We start from the raw sequence: 25352 nt of genomic DNA, 5'->3' as shown, positions 1-25352 counted from the left end.
ATGGTTTATTATCTTGTGTCAGGAGGCCTAGCACCAGCCGCCAACGAACGGCGACAAGAAAGACGGCGTTTCCGAGCCACCGCATCTCGATTGAAAATGGCATGCGAAGCTTTTGCCCAGCCGCCATCTGCTCCGGGGGGGGGTTGACCGTCGCCCGGTGAGAAGTGGCGCCCGTTTTCCTCCTGATGAAACTCCTCCATCCCCGTTTCATTCCTCTAGGTTGTTCTTTCATCAGTATTTGTGTCTTTTAGGCCCCGATCTGGATACAAGAGAAGCCGATCGATTGTTCCCCCAAGAATTCATCGTTGCTAGCTAGATAGGTATGGCTCGCTCGGGAGGACTGGTTACGGGAAATCTGTCATTGTTCCAGCATCCAATGTGACCCTGGAAAAGCTGCCTTTGTCTTTGAGCCGAGGAAAGGGTTCTTCCCTTGGGGCAATAACACGACAACAGATGCTGCCAGTGGAGTGGTTCTCAGACTTCGCCCGCTTCATTCCATAATATCTTGCTGTATTATACAGGAATAAACCCATCGGGGTGAGGCTCTCTCTCGACTGATGGGACGACCCAATCAGAAGGGTAATATCAATCCGTTTCCTGATCCACAGTGTTGACCTCCGTGGTCAGTGCCGTGTCAGTCATCCCACAAGGCCTGTCTATCAATATTACCATCACCGAGTGGGCCACGCCTCAATCTCTCAAATAGCTTCTTCAGTCGCTTGGTGTGAGCACATTCCATGGAAATCACGACCATTAGCCCTCCTGTCCCTGTCTAGTAGAATAATATCAACTTGGCCGTGCTCCTCGTAAGGCTGACCCAGCCCCTTGACACACCTATCAAGAAAGCCGCCACGGCCGTGTCCACCTTGGAATCCACCAAGGTAAAAATATCGACTGGTGCTATCAGATTAGTCGCAGCAAATCTTGTGACGTCACTGACTTCCGCGTCCCGGCAGCCGTGCGGCGCTAAGCTGGCCAGGCTGGCATCACTGTTTCCCAACCAATATGGCCATATCTAGCCCACAATGTGCACTCATTCGGGGCCCTCAGGTTCATCTCCATTGCCTCCTGGGAGACCAGACTGTGAAACCATCAGATCTTTTTCGTCACTCTGCGTCTGCCCTTTTTCACAATCCAACCTTTCGAGTAGTCTTCTCCTGGTCCTGGCCGCTCGTTTGGCCTTTCTTTTAGACTTTGACTGACCTTTTGCTTCTTGATGGGCTTCGTGTTGAGGTTCTTCTATTTGCTAAATCCCCCCCTCAGGTCAATGACTGAGGTACCTGTGCTATGGCTCCAAGTAGGTGCAGCAACGCTTTATTGCACTATCCTAGCAAGCAGCGCTTAGTATTGAATACTAATATTATAAGTAGTACTTATAGATAATAGTAAGTATTATTTCTAGTAGTATGTAGGTTTATAAGGTATTTTTACTGCTTTAAGTAGCTTCCCTAAGCTATACTAATTATATAGCTTAAGAGGAGATTATACAGCCTTTTTAGTATTGATAACGTAAACCAATCAAGTTAGGAGATGGAATTAGAGATGCTAAAGAGTCTTGAGGTCTAAGTGTGTACTATAAAGGACAAGAACGTAGTCCCTCTTTGATAGTAGAACATCTACTCTCGATTTAAGCTTGGTAATGCTGATAGGTCTTTTTTTCCCCCTAGCTAGCCGGCCGGCCGGCACCCACCCATTCCTTTGTTCAACCCTGCGCCCGCGATTCGCTGTTTCGGCCCAAGACAGGCGCCATCCTCTTTCCAAGACCCGTGCTTCCGACTAGATAACTTCATCGTTTCCTTTCACATTCGAACCGTCCTAAAATTAGGAGATACTTTTGTCATCCTGCGGGTCGCCTTGTTTCCGACGAGGTGTCCCCTTCGCCTTCCAACGGGTTGGAAAAGGCTCAAAGAAAATCAAGTCCTTGGCCTAGTAGTCGTTTAGGCTCAGATAGCTTGGTCTGATCAACCGTTGCTTTCTGCTAGGTCTACTCCGTACTCGGAGTCAAATCGGGATTTTGAAGTTGTATCAGGGCCAAATATCGCCGCATTCCCGGACTCTGACGTCACAATGGGCTTAAGGCAGGTGTGGCTTTCGAACAGGCCCTAGTGACCTTTGGAAGAGAAAGAAAGACTGCTTAGCATGGAATGCACGATACACCATCATCGCAGAATTATGTTGCAGACCAATTTCTATATATATTACATGACAGCCAGGGAGGGTTGTCAACAACTTTCCATCGGACGAACCCTGGGCCCGCGTACTAATAGCTGGAAGCAAGGACAGAGACGTCACATGCCGTGCGCTGACGTTTTCCTGTCTTATAGGCTAATGACCATTCTAAGCCGTGATAGGATAAGCAGGTACGCAGGGTATCTTGGCAGACCAGATAGGCCTCGAGCTAGACGTAAAAGCGGCCGATCCTCCAATAAGCAGTGTATGCCCGGCGGTCATACTGTTGAGTCTGCGCTGCTTTAATCTGCCTTGTCCACCTTCAGAGGAACTAATTATCAACCTGTTTGCCTATGGCGACGAGGTAAGGTCGATGATGTCGCTTGGGGCAGATGAAGGGATTACATGGCTGGGCACGCCCGCCTCCTCGGCCGAGACCATCAACGAGTCCCCCCTCTCCTCGTCCCGCGCCAAGTCCCCGCCGCCTTCAACAGGAACCTCGCCTTCATGCTTGCTCACCCTCCATTCTCCACTGCATGGATTGTACCCGAGCAAGTACACGGCCCCCGACTTGCCCTCGCCGCCGTACGCCTGCACAATCTCCAGGTTCGGCTCGCCATAGTGGCCCATGAACTCCAGCTCGAGCTTCACCTCCATTGGGCCCTCCGCCTCGGCCCACAGCCGCAACCATCTTCGTGCCCACGGCCTCGGGGATCGTGCAGGCCGGCGGGACGGTGAGGGACGAGCCGAGGGCGAGGCAGAGGTCCGCCTTCCGGGCGTGGTCGCGCGCCAGCCGGAGGGGCTCCGCGGGGAGGTACTCGCCAAAGTTGACGATCGTATCGAGGAGGGTCCCGCCGCAGACGGCGGCGCACTTGCGGCCGGTGCGGTGGTCGTGCACGGTCTTCTCGTAGGTTGCCACGGCGCGGAAGTCTACATGTGCAAAATTGTTAGAGCATTTTGTCTCGGAGATCCAAGAATTCAAACGTGCCATGAAGGCAGGTTCAATCATGGATGTGATGAGCTTTCGTACCGCGAATGTACTCCTTGCCGCAATCTTTGCAGTACTCCCTGTTGCTGTTACCGTGCAGCTCTGATATCTTCTCCTGACGTTAAGGAAAGTGTCAGCAGCTGGGACGAGCCAAGGAAAATTTCGAGTCGCGCGAGATTCGCGCAGAGAGCCATCACGGCCGCTTCGACCCTGCCGACGTTCTCGGCCCCGAGGAGGCGGATAAGTTCATGAGCTTCGAGGAGTACTCCGCGCACTGGGAGGTCACGAGCAAGGGCCTGATCGGCAAAACCGATATCAGGGCGATATCGCCCGTACTCCGATATAAAAGTACATAGGGTTAGGGTTAACAAGAGTTTAATGCAAGGTTAAAGATTAATTTGGTGAATGTACTGCTAGGACCCCTGCTACAGCTGGCGCCAGCTGTAGCCTACTGCTAGCGCCTGCCTACTATTCCTAGTGTATACTATTACTAGCGCCTACCTACTGTTAAGTAGGTAGGCGCTAGTAACAGTAGGCAGGCGTGCTAGTAGCAGTAGGTAACAGTAGTACCTGCCTTATTAGTCTATTTCTGACACTTAACCTAAGTCTGGAGCCTGATAACAATTTGTATGGGAAAAGCAGGGGATTTGGCAGAATTGACGTAAAAAAAGTCACTTTCTGCGGTGGTACGTGGCCTACGCCGATATAATTAGGGTTCTGTAATGTAGAACTGAAATCATGATGTACCCTCCTGTTTTTGGCCTAGTGCGGCACGATTTGAGTTTTTTGGTACTTGTGGCTGGTGCTTGGTCCGTGATACCGGTCCTTATTCGAAGTGTCAAATGATATCGGTTTTGCCGATCAGGCCCCAAGTGTGCTGCGGATGCGTACTAAAGATTGCAGAGAACACCGGGTGTAGCACAGCTACAGACTGACCGGGAAGTCGACACAGCGTTGGACGGGTTGGACATCAAGCCTGCCAGTATGCGCGATGAAATGAAGTGGGTGATGCAAATGTATCACAAGGAGGCGAAGGCGCGGTACGACGGCCTCAGACTGGTAGAGGAGCAGTTTTTGCCCCTTGGCGGGATCGCCATGATGCGAAAGAAGACGGTTCGGTGGGGGCTAGTTCTCTGATAACTCGAAGGGCAGTACGTTCTTGGGTGAGGTTGCGTAAAGTAGCACACGAAGGCAGATTTTGCAATTTGGGTATATTATGGCCCATTTCCACTTCCGGTTTCCCATATCCCATATACAAAGGAAACCAATATCGCCCTTGTCATCAAGCGGGACCGCAACGTCGACCCTTCGTTTCCCTTCCTAACATTCATCGGACGTCTGTGTTCCCCGTGATGAAGCAATGCGGAGTCAAGCGCATCTTGGCCACGGGCACCCTCGCTATTAAACGCTCAGCATTGACCATATGGCTTATGAATGCGGTGGATGGCAGAGCCGATACTTGGATGGGCAAGATGCTTACAGTCAGCGATACGTAGCACGCAGAGCTGATGTACACTAGTCATTATATTCTCGTCTTCATATACTCGAACGGTATAGTTGCGTATGGAATACCCAGTCTCTCGCCCGCATTACGTTTGTATCTTATTACTTCCTCGGGTCCCAACCTGCGTCTACATCATCCAAGAGGTTGAGCGACTTGAGCGCATCCGAGCCAAGAATCCTCTCTAGGCTCACCAGCTTGAAGCTAGCCTCAGCACTTGTGCTGCCATCGGGTAACTGATTCGCGTCGTCGTGGGTGACGAAAAGACCGTGAGGGAAGTCATCGCCCAGCCGGGTGCCGACGGCGGTGATGCCGTCGGTGTTGGACACTGCATCGACCTGACCGTCGGAGGATTTGGTGATTGTGAACGTGGTCACGTACTCGTGGGGTTCGGCGCGCCTGTATACGTTGTAGGCGCTGACGCCCTGGTTAGAGACGATCACGTAGCCCTGGTCAGGCTTCGCGCCGTACACCAGGGTGACGCCCTCGACATCGGCGTGCGTCTGACCATCTCCGACGTAGGCAATCAGTAGGCCCGCCTCCCCTGAGTCGGGCTCGGCACCGTACCGCCAGAGAGCTGAAGGCTCCTCGCCCAGGAAGATCCAGCCGTTGTCCTCGTCGGTCACGCATCCCTCTACCTGTCCGCCCGAGCCCCCAGTGAACTCGCGTACCAGTGTCGTTTGGAGTGTCCCGTTGAACGTCGAGGTCAGCTCGTATTGCAGGTAGCGAGCGGACTTTTCGTTGACAAACAAGTACTGCTTGCCGGTCTTGGGAGACTTATAAACACAAGACCCGTAGACGCTGTAATCGGGCACAACAGGCTGAATGCCTCCAGGAATATTCTTGAGCGTGCCGTTTGAAGTCATTTCGAAGAGGCTGATGATTATCAGTCACGGTCTTGGGGAAACCGTAGGAGGAGCAAGTGTGACTTACCAAAGAGTATCATCTCCGCGACAGGCGGCGAAAGCGAGGTCAACCATTCGGCCACCCACTTTGAAACCGTAAATGATATCGACATTGTTGGGCTCAGCGGCGGGGATGGCCTGAAGTAGCTTGCCAGTGAGATCGAAGACACCCAGGCCAGCACCGATCGTAGACTTCGTCGTAGTGATGATGCGGGATTTCTCCGCCGACACGGGCGAAATCCAGATGGCCGGGTCGTCGCCGTCGCCTCCGTTTTGGTCTGTCTCGTACGAAGGCTCGACCAGGAGGAACGAGCAGTGGAGGCCTCCCCACCCATCTTGACATTTGCACTGGTTGGGCCCGACGCATTCGCCGCGTCCGGAGCAGTTGTCGGTACGCTGGAAAATGTCGCATTTATCGCCGGTGAAGCCGGCGAAGCAGCCGCAGCCAGCTCCGTTCGCCTGGCAATAGCCGTTGCTTGAGCAGGCGTCACAGATGGTGGAGCGAGTGCGGCATCCAGCCTGGTCCCGGGGGTCATAAGCGGTGTTGACTGACACTCCTAGCTCGCCGAGTGCACCATCCAGAGATACCAAGCCAAAGCCTTCAAAGTCAGGATCCGCCTCAAGGGAAAAGCCGAGGGCTCCGCTAGGGTACTTGGAGGTAGATCCCTGGAAGAGGCTGAGGCCTTCCACTTCAATGTCCTCCATACCAGTCAATTTGATGCTACCGAGAAGTTGGAACGGGTATTCGTAGACACCGATGCTGTCTTCTTGGGCCACGAACAAATAGTCTAAGCCAGTGGTGTTGGAGACATAGACGGCAATGCCAGTCACATCATCCGGGGCTTCGCCGAGCTTAGTGATTTCGGGCGCAACCGTAGACTCCTTGAGGTCAAAAATGTAAAGGTCTTTGCCATCATCGGCGTTGGCTATCATCTTCGACCGAGATCTAACCACGGCGCAACCTGAGAACTCGGTTGGGATCGCAAAGCTTTGAACCTGCTGAAAGTGTCAACGAATGGTGGGGGGGGAAATAAGGGGTCCGAAACAGGCCATAGATGCTCACCTCAACCAGCTCGACGGAGTCCTTCCCTTGACGAATGAGGTACTGCACAGCCCGGGTCTTTCCAAAGAAATAGACATAGTCGTTCAGACTTTTGCTGCGCCAGGAGCAAAGAGCGGACCAATCCCCGAGCATCGTCGTTTGCGCAGACTCAATTTCGGTGAAGGCCGGTAGTTCGTAGACTCGAATAATGGAATCCGGCATCGCGATCGTGACTGCAAGGTCTTTTCCGGCGACATCGTAGACCGCCGTGATGAGCTTCGTTCGGCCGGTGGTCACCGACTTGACCTCGGAAAGGGGCGAATCGCTGTTCAGGTCCCACGCGTGGAAGCCTCCCGTGGCCGCCTCTTCATCGTTGCCAAGAAGCAACGGCTTGTCCTCGGAATAGTATATGGTTGTCCAGTCCGAATCCAGCTCGCCACCGGTCAGGCTCGTGATGTTGAGCTCCAGGTCGACGGCAGCAGATAGCCAGGGATGCACCGCTACGGCGACGATGGCCGCAGCACAGGTGAGGTACTTGAGACCCATGGCAGCTGAGTCGAGTCGGAAGAAAGCAGCTTGACAAGGCAAGACAGGCAAGCGAAACGCTCGCCAAAGAAAGAGGACCAAACCCCTTATCATGTCATCTTATTCCCACCCGCCCCGGATGGAAAGCGGAAGTCAGTGGGCCCTCGCAACTTCAGCCCCGAGGACGATGCGCGAAAGGAAAGCTAGAAAATGGTTGGGTGCCGAACGTTCTTCTGCTCATTTACGGGACAAACTCGAGTGGAGCAAGGCTGTGTGCGAAATGGAAATCTTTGGGGTCCCCTTCGAGTGAAACATGTGGTGAAAAGGGGGGAGTCGATTGGTGGTGCATTGCGTTTCCACTCCGGGAGATGACCGTCTTGGCAACAGGACGTGGATGACTGACGGGCGTAAATTTCTTATTAGATCACCGGACGAATGAGCGTCTCTCTTTGCCCGGCTGGCACCCAAGTCAATTCCTGCGTCAGCTCGATTCGCACAGCAATTGTATCGAGTAGTGTTAATTTTATATAATTAGGCGATTTGGTATTTTCCTATATCTCACTGCTTTCAGCAGGAAATCCACTACAACAGCAACAAAATAGGCCTATCCACAAAATCTTAATGTACTTTAAGATTGTAGTACTAGAGGCAAAAAACAAAAGGGATAGTCTTGGCCTATCTCAACCCAGAGCGCGGCGTAGGAATCAGGATGGGATAGACCATTCCAACCCTCCCCGGCGGAGCCGTTTTGTACCTTAGGGGAGGCGGTACTTTCGGGGGCAAGGGCTAGTTGTGGCTGCGTGGCGAAGCTACCGAAAGCGGTTAGATACGTTGAAATACCAAATCGCCTATGTACGTCAAATTAACGCTCCTCAATCCAACCCTCCCTAGCGGAGCTGTTTAAGAATTAAAACTAAGAGTTAAGAATTAAACCTAGCAGAGGAAGGTTTATACTCTACACCTTATAGGAGGTAGTACTTTCGTGAGAAGGGGCCTATTGTGGCTATGTGGCGAAGCTGCCAAAAGAGGTTAGATATGGGAAAATACTAAATTGCCCATGTAAAATCAACGCTATCCGTACTTGATTGTATTATGTCCCTGGCGCAGCGCCTGAAACTGCCGAAACATTTCCGTTTTCTACCTTCATCCACTAAGTGATTGGTTCACTTGATCTGGTTTCCCCGTGGGCGCGCTTAGATCTCGTCGTGGGCTCCCGGGGCAGGACTAAGCTGGCATCTTTCCAGTTATCCACCCATGCAAGTAACTCGATAATTGTAAGAACCCTGAGAACTGGATTCCTCTCCACCTCCCCCTTCTGTCCCTATGAACCTATTACCTTGTGGGGTGGGAGACTTCTAGATGCTCTATAGGCCGATCGACGCTAAGCACAGTGGATGGGAAGCCACAGACACCAGGATATGCCTAGCAATCAGATTACCACACTCCCATGGAGAAGTCTTGGATTGATACTGCGGACACTCCAATTAATATTACTCTGCTCGGTAAAATCTCCACGAGGAAGTAAGTAATATTTATGTCTTTCAAACCCCCTTCAATTCTCACGATAGGCAAACTCAATCAGTTGAGTTACTCAAATTGTGGCATTTGTCTTCAAGTTTGTGAATGATCATACGCTGGCGTTGTAGTAATACTTGAGGTAATGAATCACGGTTTCATTTTCGTTCTCTTTGAACTTTGATCACGGCAATGGACCAAGTATATAAGGTAAGGTCTAATCAACGTGGCGTTATGGGGCTTATACAGTTCTCAGTGTTGAGGGGGCGACGACCTTTCATTCTAGAATATCTGTATGGGTAGAGCTACATTTCAAATAAAATCATAGGTTAGGATTTAGCATTGGGAACCAAGCTTTGAGCCCGGCTTTCCGTGGAAACTCATTTCCATGTTACTTGCTGTTTCAGGCCGTTTTTCTGGGGGTAAGGAAGACCTTGAGAGGCCCCTTCTCCCACAGCGTGTACACTTGACTCTGTTCATCCCATCCTCTGCTCTCATCGGCTAATCTCAAGTCAAAGTTGAAGAGAACTCTTGCGAGAATAAGACGCATTTCCCCGTAAGCCAAGCTTAAAGATAGGTCGTAGTCAGCATGGGCATTTTTATGAATCAAAGCATACGCGGAACACAATGCAAAATGGATACCACTTACTTTCTCCCAATGCAACTCCTCGGCCCCACTGTGAAAGGCTGAAGCGCTTCCTTCTTGTCGCCTGCAAAGCGAGGATCGTCAAGCCAGCGCTCGGGGATGAACGAATCAGGCAGAGCGAAATTTGCAGGACTATGATACATGGCCCAATGCCAAACATGGACAATTGTCTTGTTGCACGTGTTAGCGACTCCTGTTTGTATTCGTCGCAAGCTGAGTTGATGATTTGACTTACGTCAGGAGGCACATATTGGCCCAAGAAGACACCGCCGTCGCTCTTCACTCTGCGCGGTATTCCACTCGGGGCCGGGGGGTACATTCTTAAGGCCTCGTTTATCACGGCATGCATATAGACAAGCTTCTGCGAGCTAATCATGTCGATATCGGCTTCGGATGTAAATGTGTTGCGAATCTCGTCACTGGCCTTTTTCAGAGCATTGGGGTTTGTCAAGAGGTAGTACGTCATAGCCGAAAGCGCTGTCGCGGTAGTCTCGGAACCAGCAGTGATGAGTGTCGACGAATTGACCTTCAACTCGTCGAAAGTGAGTGCCTGTGGTATCTTAGCAATTTCATATCTTCAGCTAGCGGAATTTTCCATACCTCTGAGCCCCTCTTTCGCAACATGGAATCCATGAAGTCCGGTCGCTCGGTCTTGGCTGCAAGTCGTTTCTTGACTTTTTGCTCCGTCATTGCGAAATGCTGTGCGCGCTTTCTTATGAGTTCGGCCGGCACAAATTTCATCAAGATTTTCGCAGCCCAGGGGAATCGTCGCATGGTTATGGCGACAGAACCCGCCTTCACGCTGTCGAAGATTAGCTGGACCCATGGATGGTAGTCTGCATCTTCCAAACAATGGAAAGACTCTCCGAATGCCAAGTCGCCGATCACGTCGAAAGTGGTCCAGTTGTACCATGAGACCATATCCAGAGCGTTGGATCCCCCAGCACAGTTTTCGTGAAGCCTTTGAATCATGAGGTCAATATAGGCTATGATGATTGGCTGCTGTTCCAGCATTGTCTGTGCTGCGAAGCCATGTGATAAGGCCCGGCGGAAACGAGTGTGATCCTCGCGGTTGGCGCCGATAATGCCGTGCTCCATACCCCGGATGAACACGGGATCTCTGCCATGATCGCCGGTGTTATTCTTCACGTGACCGTGTATATCTTTGAAGGAGTCGGGGTGATTGAAGACAAGCTCGTCAGGGGCGACCCTTACGACGGGACCGTATTCCTGGTGCAGCTGAAGAATCTTGCGATGCAACTGGCCGGAAAGAGCGCTGCGGGCGAGAGGTATCCTTGTGGCGGCCCATAGCTTGGGGCCAGGATAATTGCACAATGGGTGGAAATAGACGTTGTAAACAATGGTCCCGAAAACGTAGGCAAGAGCCTATGAGTTGTCAGCCTCAGTGACACCAAACGGCTTTGAGACCGATGACAGATGATCGGCCGACGTGGCCAAGGTTTAGAGCCACACTTACTAAAAACAAAAATCCAATCAAAGCCAAGAGAGCCATGTTGAAGTTGACAACATGGCTCACAAAGCCTGTGTGAGCCGCCATGATGTTCGTGGCCAATAAGCGGGTCAATCAAAGATCAAGACAATACTAGGATGATTGCAGACACAGTGAACTTGAAATTGACCCCAACACACACAACAATCGAATGCGCGGGAGCATCTTTATCAAGACTAACGAGGATAGAGGGGTTCGGATCTCGTTTTAAGGTCCCCAAACCCGATGCCCCTGTTATTAAGGTGTCGTAAACCTGCATACCGTATTCGTATTCTCTTAAGAAACCGACATTCCCCTCTTTTCCGGGCTAACAGTATAGAGTACTCCGTATAGTGGTTGCTAAAAAGGGCCTGGCGTACTAGCAGAAGCAGGGATCTCAACTCTCCCTTCTATTTATTTTTCAACCTATGGGTGCACAGACCCCTCTGTTAGAGAAACGTATAGAAGGCGCCCTGTACCCCTAACAGGGCGCACATTTCCAAAATCCCTTGACGCATCTGTCCTTAACACCACTATTATAGGACCCCTTTCCTCTACAACACAACACATCATTAATTAGATACATACTACATTAAGCGACTAGGTAAAGGCTACTTCTAGAGAGTTTAGGCTAATGCAAACAACATACACTTTATGTAGCCCTGTATAGCTGCAACTAGCTGCCTTAGGTTTTTTTTCCTCCATAGTTTTCCCTAGGGTAGCCCTAGAATAAGGGGAAACTAAAGTAATTAGTACTGTATTACAGATACTTGTTAGTACTTGTTAGGAAGGGGTAGGAATCTGGCTAGGTGGAGGATATCTTGGATTAACAAAGAAGCAGGGATCTAGTAGTAGCAAAGTCAGGGGTTAGTTATATACGTCAGCAGCAAGTTAGGTAGCAAGGGCCGGCAAATTGACTTATAGTTGGCATTAGATTTCCTCCCTTCCACCCACTGTCAGCTCTAGATTCCCCATGGCCTTGATGAACTATTTCTAATGAGTTGCTGGACGTCTTTAGCTAGAGATATATACTCTTAGCAGTTGTTATATGGGCTGGGTGGGTGGGCGACCTGCTTTCCACTATAGGCCTAGTCTGGGTGGGTACGCTATACTCTATACCGTTAGCCTAAAGAAGAGTGGAATGTCAGTTTATCGAGAGGATACGGTAATACTAGCACATGTAGGTATGCTAGGAAACAAGACAGACGGACAAAAATCAAGTGCGCGACGGCTGGGATCCTCGGTCTGTATCATGCAAACAAGTCCCCAACTGGATCGGCACTTGGGGGGGGATTTCCGGTCCATTAACGTAGCCAATGCCGCCGCGTGCGTTGCGCAGTTGAGTGTCAGTATCTGTTGGCATACAGGGATGCCAGTGGGAGTAACGTAAAAAACAAGTGACTTACTACCTACTGCAAGTAAGAAAGATATTTTCTACCCAAGCAGCCTAAAGCAGAGGCGGGATATTTTATATAGGATGCGTCCTTGAATCTCTAGTGTAATGATTTCCCAGCTTCTGATTTGTAAGGTTCCAAACTTTGATTCAGGTTTTAAAAGACGACCTACATCACATTTACTGGTATCATTGAAGTACAGCCTGTGCCAACGTACTTTTTGAGGTTCAGACCGTCAGAGAATCTCCCGAAGACATGAGTCTGCCCAAAGTTCATTGCAATTCAACTATGCAGCACTACCACAGAAGGTGTCTCGGTGAGAAACAAGACGAGCAATGTATGGCTCACCCATATGATAGAACAAAGAATACTACAAAAAATAAATTTAAAAAGAAAAGAAAATAGACTACGAAGCCGTGGTGGTATGCAGCTGTAGGTCTGCCTTCCTGTTGACTTCGCAGGATGTGATTAAGTCGATCCATCATGCTTAAACCGGTTTTTCGGCAGTTTCACTCACTCGGAAAGAACCTGCCGACGTCAATCACATCATGTCTTAGTTGAGCCGATTCATTATATCATGCATTTCAAAAACCCCAGAGTTCAGGTTATGTTTCTTAGTGATGAACAAATGTAAATGATCACTAGATTTCATGAGTAGTTGTATAATATACAAATATGGAACATTCTTCCTTTGTTCTCGTGGTATCGTCCTCCAAGTCCACCGTAAAATAAACATAATCGTAAAGAAAATTGAAACCAATTATAGCGCCTCTACAGAGTCCATCGCACCGCGCAAGACAGCCTGGCATCCTGACATCCGTCTGTAAGCTGCCACGATTCCAAGTTGCGACTTGAGAACACCCCAATCATTGCTGGTGACCACCGACTCACATGCTAGGCGTGCCTCAGCGTACGCTTCTGACCCTGTAAACATGCACGTTGCAATGGCGCTTAGCGATTCGACATGCCGACCGGCCCAGTAAACAAGTCTTCGTCCCACATCGGGATTTTTTTTGGGGGTTTTCTTTTCTGTCACACCTCTCTTTCTCAATCTTTCATCAACTCCTTTTTCTCAGGCCCCCCTTGACGTCTTCTATGTCCGACGCTGCGTGGGCAGTCGTTCCAAGAGGACGCAGATCAACATCAACACCAACGGCTACACATACCGTGAAGATAATGTGAAAGCAGGAGGGCTGACTGGTACAGAAAGTATTTATAAAGAAATCAAATGTATTAAGGCTCCATACGACTGGCCGTAAGGGGGGATGCTTGCCAGACAATCATGTTGTTGTTGTTGAGCATGGCACGTAGCCTAGCCCATAAGCTGGTTGACATGATACCACATGAAGGGATCTGCTGAGGCTTCTACCCTGTACTGGTGGATTGAGCCATCGACAAGGGTATAATAACGCTGAGCTTGGGTCGTGGCGATCGCAGTCGCGTTGCCAAAGTGTTTATCGAGAGTCGGCGGCCTAACCGTCCAGGCCGTGTCGTTCCAGTGCGCCGAGACCAGCATGCCATTGGCGGTGAGGTATGTGGTCAAACTCTCAGTCCAACCAGTGGATCCGAAGCTCAAAGAGGCGATCTCAGGCGCAGGATTGGTGGGGACGTTGGTAGTGAGTGGGTTTCCTAGTCATCTGGTCAGTCGGGACTCGTTTCATTGCGGGAGTGCCTATGCTTACCAAAGTTGCCAATTTCCCAACGACGGTCGGTCAAGGGCCCGGAGATCACCTCCATGAGGTTGTCGCTGGCGGACTGGTAAACGCGGATGGCGTTGGCATCCGTTCCTGTCGGGCCGGCGCCGTTGAAGTCGGTGAAAGGGTTCATGGAAAGGCCGCTGCCTGGGACGACCTTGGTGCTGATAGAGGGCATGACCTGCCATTGGTTCTTGGTTGAGTTCAGGAGCTGGACTTGTCCGTTGCTCTCGTATGCGAGCAGGAGCGTGTCGGTACAGCTGGGGCAAACTTGCCAGTATGCGGCAAGGCGTGAACCGTTGGAGGCTTGCGGGTTAAGGGTAGGATTCAAAGAGCCCGGCAACCACTGGCCGCTAACGGGGTTCGGGGAGTAGATCTCAGAGATAGTATTGTCTCTCTGCAGGTAGTAGAGGCTGACTTGAAACTTGTTGGTGACACAGGCCAAAGGGGTGCCAGGCATGACGTCCAACGCTGGGATGGAAGAGGAGTTCATGACGCTGGCCGTGACGTTTCGCTTGGTCCATGATCCGCTGAGGGAGTCGAAGAGCATAACATTCAGGCCGTTGAATTTGTCCTGGTAGAAGACGGCGGCGCGACCAACGTTGTTGTTGTCGGTCCAGTTCGTCGCGGCCAAGCTGGAGTTCTCGAGGATAACAGAGCTCTTACTGTCAACCGCAGGCGCTCCGCCCGCCCCATCAGAGCTGCTGGCCTTTCCCGTACTAAGGCCTATAGCCAGGCCGAGGATTAGAACCAGCAACATGGCAATCCCGACAGCGGCTAGGATGAAGGTCTTCCTCTTCAGACCCAGAATCGTCTTCTCCTCCGGCTGGGGAGCCATGGCCTTGGGGTTGGAGAAGCTGGCATTGTCGTCGGTGTTGGTCCTCGAAGGCGGAACGATTGGCGAGTTTGCCATGGAGACGGGTGCGACATAGGCCGGTGCGGGTGAGATGACAGGCGATGAGCTGGACATGGCCTCGTGGAATTTGCTGTCGATAACGCACTTGTCGTTCGGTATCATTGACTGGCGCATCACCACCTCCAGGTCGCTGTAATCCTTCTTGTCCATTGCGTAATCGGTCTTGGAGTCCATGTTCGCGTCTTGAGTTGCCTGCTCGAGTTCGGAGTTGTACGTATCGTGTGGGTCGGGACGATTCTCTCTTGTCGTGGGAAACTCGGCAGCTCAAGTCGTGATCGTGAACGTGGTCCTGCTAATGTGTAGTAAGAGTGTAGGAAAAAGGCTATTTGTTGGAACCATGAGCCAGCATGGCTCTGAAAATAGAATAGGTAGAATTGATATTAGCAAGACAAGCGTGATAGAACGAACAGAACGAGTGACTACCTAAAAGGGGAGTGTTAGAGGTAAAGGGTTGAAGAGGGGGGGGAGGGGCGGGGATCAATAGCAATAAACCTTCAGACGAAGGAGCATTCAAGACAGCAAAAGGCATCAAAACCAGGCTTGGTCCCCACAGCGTGTAGTGCTTGCTACAATGGCATCCTTCTTCTATCGTAGTCTCGGGCGAGGGGCATCCGGATGATCGATTGGGGTTCTCGTCAAAAACCCCCCAAGACATTACACAGGTCTAAGGCAGGGGTTGTGAGACCGAGATCAGATTTCTGCAACTACAACAATGGCAGGAAATGTGTTGCCGAATCCCTTTGTGAATGAATCGCGCAGGCTGCCGGGCTATGCCTGGTCACTTGCCCAAAATGGTATATTAACACATGGGCATGCAAACCTATAGCGAAAATTCCATTCGCTGATTGGACGCGGTTCTGGGGACCTCTCAAGCTGTTACCTTGTAGCGCAGGCTATGCAGTAGAATGACTCGAGCAACAAGGGCATGCCATCCCCTCGTCTGGTGTTTCACAAGAGGCCTCTCAATCCTGATTTTAGAGAGACAGAGGCTCGACTGAATGAATTCTGTATCAATTGTTGAGCGTGACTGTCGACTCCGACTCTAGAATGGGGGAACTCGATGCAGTGATCAAAACAACTTCATTGACAGTCGAGATATATTCAACAATGGTTCACAACTGTCGTAGAAGAGTGGAACCATAACCGCAGGCAACGACCGCGCTGTAGATGCGGCGGCTGTGTACCAATGCGAGTGCTTGGTCAGGTACATCCCTCTATACGGCACAGCCAGACGAGGGTGTGTAAGAGAATGCTGTTTCCTGGGTCCAGCTCCCAGGGCCCCCCAGGACATATCACATTAGGTGGCCAAGTGACCCAGAATTACGAACGGACACGGAGCATGGCACCGGTCGCTACCCATCACTGAGGATCATCGCGTTGGAATGTTTGGTTCGCTAGGGTTCAGGAAGATGCAATCGTGATATCTTCGAGGATCAAGTAGAAGCGGGAAAATGGTTCTCGCGAAAAATGACTTGAAAGACCCCCACGGGCCGGATCAGTCTCAGCCGAAGAGGAGCGGCGAAAACTCATAGGCGGGCCCAGTGATTATTTGCCAAGACATGATGAAGGCCGCCCTTTGCCGGTTCAATTCTGCCGCTCTTCAGCAAGCGTATGGCCTTTCTATTAGATCAAGTCTCTGAAGTCTGGATATACTATCCGTACGTATGTACTATGTACTCATACGTCTCCTCCACAGCCTCCACAACGGCAGTATCGGATTCGCCACCTTGATGGCAGCCCAATTTAGTCTAGTAACAGCTTCTTAGTGGCAGCCCCAAGTTTTCAGGCTTCAGCCTTAAGAATTTATCTCCACATCTCCGTCGGTGGCTGCGCCAGAGTGGCAGGATTAAGAACTACGTACGGATACTAGGTGCGGATATATCTCAGTGGCAGGTTGGAGATACGCGGCCCACACCCGTCATCGTGCACATGGGTACGGACCATTTTGCAAGCATGTCTCGCTACAAGCCCTTGGAATAAGGGCTGCAGAAGATTCACTTCGTCAGAGTGTCTTGGAGCGGTGTACTGAAACAACATTGGCTTGCCGTCATCCACCAAGTCGACCACTAAACCAGTGCGGCTGGCTTCGGTTGTAAGGCAAAAGAAAATTCTTTCCGAGTGACACTCTGGCGGGAATGGAACTACGAGAACCTCCTGGCTAGCCGACTGCAACAACCAAACAATCCTGGCCTGTGTATCCGTACATTAGAGGCGTGAAAGCACAGAGAGTGGAACTTGTGCGGCGGTGCCGTGGACAAACTACCATGGTAGCGCAACCGTGCGAGAATACGAAGAGTGCGAATAACCCGAGGGTGTGCGGCAGGAGAAGTCTCAAGATGGGGAAGCCCATGGGCCGCTTGTCTAAGAAGCCCTGGCGGAGCTACTTCAAGGTGGACATTCTTCCCCGAAAGAAATGAATCAGCCCACGCCATGTTCGTTCGTTTCATCCGCTTCGACCGGCCAAGCTCTCGGTAACCCACATAACGACCCCATTCTTGCCAACTCTTCCCCTCTTTCCTCATCCATACGAATATAAACTACGGATACATTGCCGCTACTCGTGATACGGGTGGTTGGTGTGACAGGAGGCTTCCGAGGTGCTTCGAAGCAAGTGACAGGTTTCGGTCGTGCAGTATACAGCCGTGCGCCCCCGCCTGGGAAACCGATCCAGTGGCAAAGCCCTTTCTTTACCCAACCGGATCAGAGGACGTGCCAAGTGTCATACTGGCATACATAGATAGCTAAGGGGAAGGTTCGTACGGTTGCTCAGGTTTGCAGCATTACGAAAGCACGGTCGAAAAACATGGTATGAGTATTATGCATGATACTCGACACAATGCACGAAGTGTCAGACGATGGCTCCCAAAAAGTGACAGAAAAATGAAGCCAAGCCATGAAGGAGAAGCCAGATAAATTAAAGACCGCTCGTCATTAGATAGTGAGTTCCCGCGGATGGCGAGCACGCTCTGCTGTTGCTGGGGAAAGGCTTTGGTCAGACGACCTGTCACGTCTCTGGGTGCCGCCCCTCCGATATGCGGGTCTGTCGGCCCGTGAATTATGGCGAACATGTAACCGAAATAACGTCCTTGGCCAATGACAAGGATCCCAATCAGGGCCCTTACTTCACTTGCCAGCATCATTGTGAAACTCGGTTCAAGTCTTCCGTCCCAGAGACTTGAATACCAGATAACCGGCTGAACATTCCCCAACTTGCCCGCCCCCCAGCTCAGATCCCTCTGGCTGTCCCTGTATCCATAGATTGGGGTATAATGAGCACAGGCAGCCTGGCCGGTTGGGGTTCTCCTCGAGGGGGCGTTGATCAGAGTGTTGCGCTAGGAAAGCTGCGAACATTCACAATAGGCGAAAACAGTCGTGTGGCGGCATCGTTTCAAAGTTCGCTACCAGACTTTGCAATGCATTTTGACGGTTGGCAAGATGGATCGAATACCTGCTTAGGATAGCAAGAAGATTGGGTTACCTACAAACAGGAACCTCACTCACTGAATTCGTTGAAACGGCAGACTCGGCTGCAAAGCGGGTAAGGCGTGTGAGCCCAACCCTCTTGTGTCCCGGGATGAGACGAACTGCTGCACGATGGTGTCACGGCCGAGTCAGACATACATACCTAGGGCAAAGGAAAGACGCTAGCTAGTGTTGGCGTAGTCACATATGCCGATACTGTCCGATAGAAACATGGACCAAAAGGCCCAGCCTCCAACACGTGCTCGCGATCCATGAAAAACCACTGGATGACTTACTCACGACAGTGCATCGTACGCCGGTCTAGAACAACCAGACGAAAACTCCACGCAATCTCCGTAGCTCAACATGAAATTCATCTAGCTGCTCCATGCGGCAGGCCACTCAAGGACTGTCTCTAAAATCACAGACACGGACGCTGTGCTCATCATGTCCCGTGTTGCCGCCAGCGCTCGTGCTCGCCCACCATGCGCGTCCAGCGGACGAACCGGATGCATCGCCTCAGACGGCTGCGGCTGCCACGTGGGACGCCGGTTAGCCGCTGGATGCGCCAACTCGCTCTGAAGATGAACGAGCAGCGCCCTCATTTCGGCGTCCCCGCCCCCTAGCGCCGGCCCCCACGTCTCGCACGGGGGCGCAGAAAAGCGGGCATCCCGTGTGAGGTCGACGTCCGCGGGCCGATGTTGCCTAACATTAGCGGCCGGGCTTGCCGACGGATTCTACGTTGGAAGCTAGTTAGCGTTGATAGCTCTGTGTACATGAAGGTCGGGATGGTATTATTTATAACTTGGTGTTCTTGCCAATAATGTAAGAATCGTGATAGCCCCATTGTCGATAACGCCGACGGGCTATCCGAATGTCCCAAATGCTACGGATATGGCAACATCACCCGGGAAGACGTGGGCGACGGCAGAGTTACTGAGTGTCAGTGATCAGCAGCGCCGTAGATTTTCTGACAGCGAATGAAGAAGTCTAGATTCATACTACCTAGGTAGAGCTTCTCGATGGAGATTCATGGGGTCGCACTTCCGGTAGCCTTTGGATGATGCCGGGGACAGACATTGTGGTTTTCAGGAAAGGATTATCGATGTCCACTCTTAAGGCAACGTCAACTATCACAAGGACCACATTTGCTCCAAGGGCATTGAGCTGGTTCGTAACACGTCTAGGCCCCTCATCGACGTATCTGCAGCTGGTAAAGACCACCACGAGGCACTTGGCACCGGGTTTCAGCTGCATAACGGCAGGAGGGAGACCTCCAAGATCTTGTACGATGAAATGAATCTGTTCACATGAAGAAACAAACATGACCTCTAGGGTAATACTGCAATGCCCTTGATGCTTGTCCCTATTCAGCTTCTCCGTGAGGTATCGAAGGACACCTAGAACACATCAGACCAAGGCAAAAAGTAGATAATCGACAACGAAACAAAGTTATATCCCTAAGTTGCAAATTTGTACAATGATACATATCATCTGTGGACTACACCGTCGATCCCAGATAACCTAGATATCATTTGTTCATAATTATGTAGTCCCAGTAATTGTAGATAATGAAGATCTTTACCATGACCGCAAGAACCTACCAAACTATCAACATTTTTTTGCGGATTAATTACTACGCTCACTCCTCGTCCCTGTCAACACTGATAAGCTCAAGTTATGATGACCCATGACCACGCGCAGCAGAGTGTATTCCAACTTCACTTGGCGCAGATTACCTTGATTTTCTCGTAAAAGCCTCGAATGTCAACAGGGACCAGAGCAAGACGAATATGGCGAGTAAAGCATCGCCATTTCATCGACTTATCCATTCTGCAGAGAAGCCCCGTGTCGTTGACGGCATTGATGGATAAACCAAGTTTGCTTAAGTGGGCGGTATTATTGGTGTACTGCCGCCTTAGTTGGTCATACGCATGAGTGGCTATATTGAAGAGGGTCCGTGCCGTCGGCAGGAGCCCTCGGCGGCCTCTTCTCAACTATGTCCTTATAGCAAACAACCCAGTCGCTTATTCGACTCGGTGATGGGACAATTTCAGAATAAGTTACTTCGTCAAAAACACTAACCAGGACGGGCATCACAAAGGTGGGGTATGTATGTAAGTCGTTGGTTCGGAAGAGATTTCATGGAACTTTATTTGACGAGATGCGATCCACAGTGAATTGAAGCTGGAAAACTCAAGTGTTAAACAAAGCTCCTCTTGACTGTCACTGAGTCTGTTGGGAGACGGGGCGACTGAAACTTTAGACATCGTCAACTTTGGGGCAGATTCGTTAGAACCTGTTGGCCTTCCAGCGTGTGTTATGTTAATCATGCACCCGGGTTGCAAAAGAGTTGTACACTTTAGGCCATCCACACCAAATATTCCCTTTCCCTAACCACGAAGATCCAAATATTGCCATACAAATATGCGATTTTAAATGATCGTAACATTTTCTATCAGAATTATGTCATTTAGCCCTCTCTTGTGATAGTCTCTTCAAGTCGGTTTGTTGGTTGTGATGGTAATTAAGTGATGGCGTAAAGTATGCAACTTTTGTTGCAACCCGGGTGTCATGCAACAAAACCGATTTGTGGCATCACAGTTCACACCAATCTACTCTCGCTTTAAGGGATTGAAGGGGCCTATCGTATGACCTTGTAAGGGTAGTTCAAGCCGATGAAAACTTCCAGTCACCCAATTATACTCCATCAGGACGATGCTTCTAGTCTTGTTGAGCCTATGGGCATGGCGCACTAGCAGAATTCTTATTCGTGTGGAAGAACATTATATGCCCAAAGCTAAGGTGCATCTACCAGTGAATTGCTATTACTTGATTCTCCAATTCTCGCCACGAGAACGATATCAGTGATGTAGAGTTGTCATTCACAGGCTGCAAAACTGACAGGGAGTATAGTTTCTGTGCTTAATATGTTATCTGACTATTCCACAGAACCAAATGAGCTTCTTTGACACGCATGCAAACTAATTGTTAGATTTTAAGTAACATCGGTTATGATATGGTGCGTTCTCTCTTGATGGTCGCTTAGTTCTATAGATCTGGACTTCGTCTGACATTTCCAATATCATTGTCGGGATATTCAACTGTTCAATGGTGGAACCGATCCATGGTCACGTGATTTATCATCACGTGACTTACCCCAGCGGCTCACTTACACCACCACAAATACCCACAGCAGCAACCTCTTCTCTTTCCCTTAATCATCATCTTCACCTAGCTACTAATAGTTAATTAATACTATTACAGCTACCTTAATTATAATCCTTATAATACTAACACTAATTAGTAGTTAACTTTATAGTTACTACTACTATAGATTAGTAAGGATTATTAAAAGAGGCTATAATACTTTACTTACTATAGTAGCTTAGATTAAAGTATTAAAGTGCTACCTAGCCTAAAGATTATTAGTACCTAGGATCTTATAATACCTAGTAAATAACCCTTTAAGCCTTACGTCTGCTATATAATAACTACTATTACTACTATTAACTTTATTACTTTTAGAGAAGTTTTTTTTTTTATATACTACTTACTTACTAATAACCTTTATAGTATTTAGTATAATTATCTTCTTTTTATACTTAAGTTTCTTTAAGTTTTTTTTTTTTTTTAACCTTTTTTTTTAATTATTAAGATTTTTATCTTACTAAGTTTTTATCTTACTATAGTAGTAATAGCCTATATAAGATTATAAGTAAATAGACTTTTATAAGTTTTTATTTAAATAAGATCTTACTAGTAAGACTAGTTATAAAGTAATTAAGTAATAACTACTTAAGTAATTTACTTTTAATATAGTATTTATAAGTAAATAGCTTTTACTAATCTTACCCTTATATACTTCTAATATTATATTATTAGCTAAGTGCAGCCTATAGTAATTATAACTTCTTCCCTTAACTAAATAATTAGTAGCTAAGTGTTACCTTTAGTAAGTATACCTTTTTTTATTCTTTAAGTAAAGTAAAAAAAGTAAAGGTTACTTATATTACTTTAATTTACTTACTTTTTTTTATTTTTTAAATACCTATTAATAACTATATTATCTTTCTTACTTTTTCTTTTTCTTTAAGTAAGGTATAGTTATTAGTAACTAATATAACTTTTACTTAACTTTACTATTCTAATTAATTTAAAAAGACTACTTATTATTTACTTTTAAGTAAGGTATATAACTTTAACTTTTTACCTTTTTTCTTTTAAAAATCTTTAACTATAGTATCTTACTTACTAAAAAGTAAGGTCTATATATATCTCCTTTTAGAGATAGTATATGTCTTCTCTTATTCTTTAAGTAAGATCTACTATAAGGCCTCCCTAAAGCTATCTCTTTATATTACTAAAGCGTAAGGCCTCCCTAAAGCTATCTCTTTATATTACTAAAGTGTAAGGCCTCCCTAAAGCTATTTACTACTATCTATTTATTTATTATTTTATCTTTTTATTTACTTTATTTTTTACTTATACTTCCTTATATTATATTATTTATTTACTTATTTTATTATTATTTATACTAATAGTAATAATATCTCTAATATATAGATTTACTTTTAACCCTATAGGTAAAAAGTAAGTACTTATATTTAAGAGGTTAGTAAGGCTAATAAAAGGTAATAATAGTAAAGAAAAAACTAAGTAAAAAGTAAAGTAAACTATAGGCACTAGCTAAAGTAAAGAAGTATATCTATTTATAAAATATTAAGAATCTATATCTTATCTTAAAGTATAGCTAGCCTTTTATTATTATATAACTATAAGGTATAACTAATTTAGCTAATATTCCTAATAGCCTTACCTTAGTTAAGTAATATAACGCCTTAAGTATTATTATTATACTTTAAATAGTATAATATAGCTTTATATAGCTATATAGTTAATAGCTATAAAGATATACTACTAAAGACTTTAAAAAATAGTTACTTAATACCTTTAAAGGTACTACCTATAAAACTATTATTAAATTTAAAGACTACCTAATATATAGGGGCGTATAGGTATTAATAGTAAAGTTACTAACTATTACTAAATAAATTTACTATACCCTTAAGGCTAATAATCTAAAGGCGTAGACGCTTAAGGATATTAAAGAAGGGAAGAAAAGGAGTAAGGATTTTTACTTAAAGATTAATAAACCTAACTTTATATAAGATATTATAGACATACTACTAGAAATAATATTAACATAAGATTAACTAGGCCTCTTTTATATTATTACCCCCTTAGTATAAGTTACTTAAGTCTAGAAAGGTTAATAAAGGCCTATTAATTTAGCCTTATTATATAATAACTTAAATTTTATTCTTTTACTATTTAAGTAGGTAAGTAACGCTTACTTTTACCTATTAGTTATACTAGTTACTACTACCTTACTTATAACTTACTAGCTTACTAACCTTATTAAATTATACCTTAATAAGATAAAGTATAGTAAAAAGGTATATAAGTTACTTAAATTAAAGCTTATAATTTTTTATAACTACTATATAAAGGCTAGGATCTAGTAAGAGCACTTTATAAGCACCTTCTTAATTATACTTAAAGGTAAGGCTGTAAAGTACTATACTAACTATCTTTATAACTAGACTAACTTTATTACTATAGTTATATAAATAAGGGGTAATTTTAAGAATAAAGAGACTTTTTAGGCCTACTTTACTAAGCTATAAAGGACTAATTTAATAAGGACTGTTTTAGATAATTTAAATAAAAGTAAGGCTAAATACCTAAAGTTACTTATTAAGAGAGTAACTACCTTTATAAGAATAGTTATAAGGATTAGTACCTTATCTAACGTAGCCCTCTATAACTAATTACTTAACTCTTACTATAAAATAAAAAAGTGCTTTTTTACCTTTTTTAATTTATCTTTAATATTTACTAGCATATATAGCTAGCTTTAATTAGTAATTAGTAATATAATATAATTTAAATAACCTATATATTAATACCTAACTAAAGAAGTAAATAATTAATACTAGACTAACTATACCTATAACAGCTAGTAAAGTTACTAGTAATTTAGCTAATATAACTATAGCTATAGTAACTTTACACTATAGCGCCTTTTTAATAGTAATTTATAGTAATAAGTATCTCTTTTACCCTTATTATTATTTATAAAGAAGTGCTATATATATAGTAAGCCTAACTATTAGTTAATAAGGCACTTAAAAGACAAAAGGTAATAAGCTTACTATAAGTATAAAAAGTAGTATCTAATAGACTTTTTACTTAAAGCCTTTAACTACTTTATAACTAACTTTAAGGGATATAAGCTATTTACTTTAGATAAAGAAGGTAACTATATAAAAAGTAATAAAGATAAAGAATTAGGCACTACGTTTTATACGTTAATAACGTTCTTTAACTTATTTACTATTAATAGGCCTGCTCTTTTTTTATTACTATATAACTAATTTATAACCTATTTTCTTATAAAGGATAACTTCTTATATAAGAATCTATATAATAATAAGCTACCTAACGTAAACGTCTTTACCTTTAATAAGTAATATTTATCTATCTTATTTTATAGTATTATACCTAACTCTAGTGTAGCTAAATATTTAATAGCTAGATATAAGTAGTATCTTACTTTTTACTACTAAATAAAAGGAAATCTAGCTATAGATAAGTTATAGGTAGGTAAAGTAAAAATCTACTTTAGTAGTAGTAACTACTTTAAATTATAAAAGGTAATTAATATACTAACCCCCTTTAGTACGCTAACCTTTTATATAATACTATTAAATACCCTATTTCTACTTTACCTTATAAATATAGATTAGTATAGTATTAAATTTAATAACCTTACTAATAAGCTAATCTAAGGTAACACTATTATACTTACTATCTATAAATAGGGCTATATATAGATACTACTTAATTAACGTAAGTAAAGTATTACCTACTACTATCTTATAGATATTAAGTTATAGTAAATTTATTATTACTTTAGCTACCTATTAGTCTAAAGGCTTTATTACGTCCTTTAACAATCTAGTAATAAAGTTAAGATTATAGCCTTAGAGAAATTAACTAAGGTCTACTACTACTACTAGATAAATATAAAGGCGCCTAGT

At 46.3% G+C, this 25352-nt stretch overlaps 5 protein-coding genes across 5 annotated transcripts; 1 reads left to right on the top strand and 4 right to left on the bottom strand.

Annotated features, from left to right (window-relative positions):
• Positions 1-2797: 2797 nt before the first annotated feature.
• GLRG_06497 (uncharacterized protein) lies at positions 2798-3513 on the top strand (the record flags this gene model as incomplete). Its single annotated transcript, XM_008097182.1, has 2 exons — positions 2798-3076; positions 3289-3513. The coding sequence occupies 2 exons, from the start codon at positions 2798-2800 to the stop codon at positions 3511-3513; spliced, it is 504 nt and encodes a 167-aa protein (XP_008095373.1).
• A 1249-nt stretch (positions 3514-4762) lies between these two features.
• GLRG_06496 (phytase) lies at positions 4763-7151 on the bottom strand (the record flags this gene model as incomplete). The annotated part of the gene is made up of 3 exons (XM_008097181.1): positions 4763-5534; positions 5592-6559; positions 6627-7151. 3 exons carry the CDS (start codon positions 7149-7151, stop codon positions 4763-4765), a joined length of 2265 nt encoding a protein of 754 aa, XP_008095372.1.
• A 1897-nt stretch (positions 7152-9048) lies between these two features.
• Positions 9049-10849, bottom strand: GLRG_06495 (cytochrome P450; the record flags this gene model as incomplete). The annotated part of the gene is made up of 5 exons (XM_008097180.1): positions 9049-9211; positions 9295-9461; positions 9527-9841; positions 9892-10677; positions 10769-10849. The coding sequence occupies 5 exons, from the start codon at positions 10847-10849 to the stop codon at positions 9049-9051; spliced, it is 1512 nt and encodes a 503-aa protein (XP_008095371.1).
• Positions 10850-13486: 2637 nt separating this feature from the next.
• GLRG_06494 (uncharacterized protein) lies at positions 13487-14958 on the bottom strand (the record flags this gene model as incomplete). The annotated part of the gene is made up of 2 exons (XM_008097179.1): positions 13487-13803; positions 13857-14958. The coding sequence occupies 2 exons, from the start codon at positions 14956-14958 to the stop codon at positions 13487-13489; spliced, it is 1419 nt and encodes a 472-aa protein (XP_008095370.1).
• A 3665-nt stretch (positions 14959-18623) lies between these two features.
• GLRG_06493 (uncharacterized protein) lies at positions 18624-19326 on the bottom strand (the record flags this gene model as incomplete). Its single annotated transcript, XM_008097178.1, has 2 exons — positions 18624-18983; positions 19291-19326. 2 exons carry the CDS (start codon positions 19324-19326, stop codon positions 18624-18626), a joined length of 396 nt encoding a protein of 131 aa, XP_008095369.1.
• Positions 19327-25352: the final 6026 nt, after the last annotated feature.

The sequence above is a fragment of the Colletotrichum graminicola genome, assembly GCF_000149035.1.
Source record: "Colletotrichum graminicola M1.001 genomic scaffold supercont1.24, whole genome shotgun sequence".
NCBI classification, from domain to species: domain Eukaryota; kingdom Fungi; phylum Ascomycota; class Sordariomycetes; order Glomerellales; family Glomerellaceae; genus Colletotrichum; species Colletotrichum graminicola.
The sequence above is the reverse complement of the archived record's forward strand: the minus strand, read 5'-3'. Positions and strand labels throughout refer to the sequence as shown.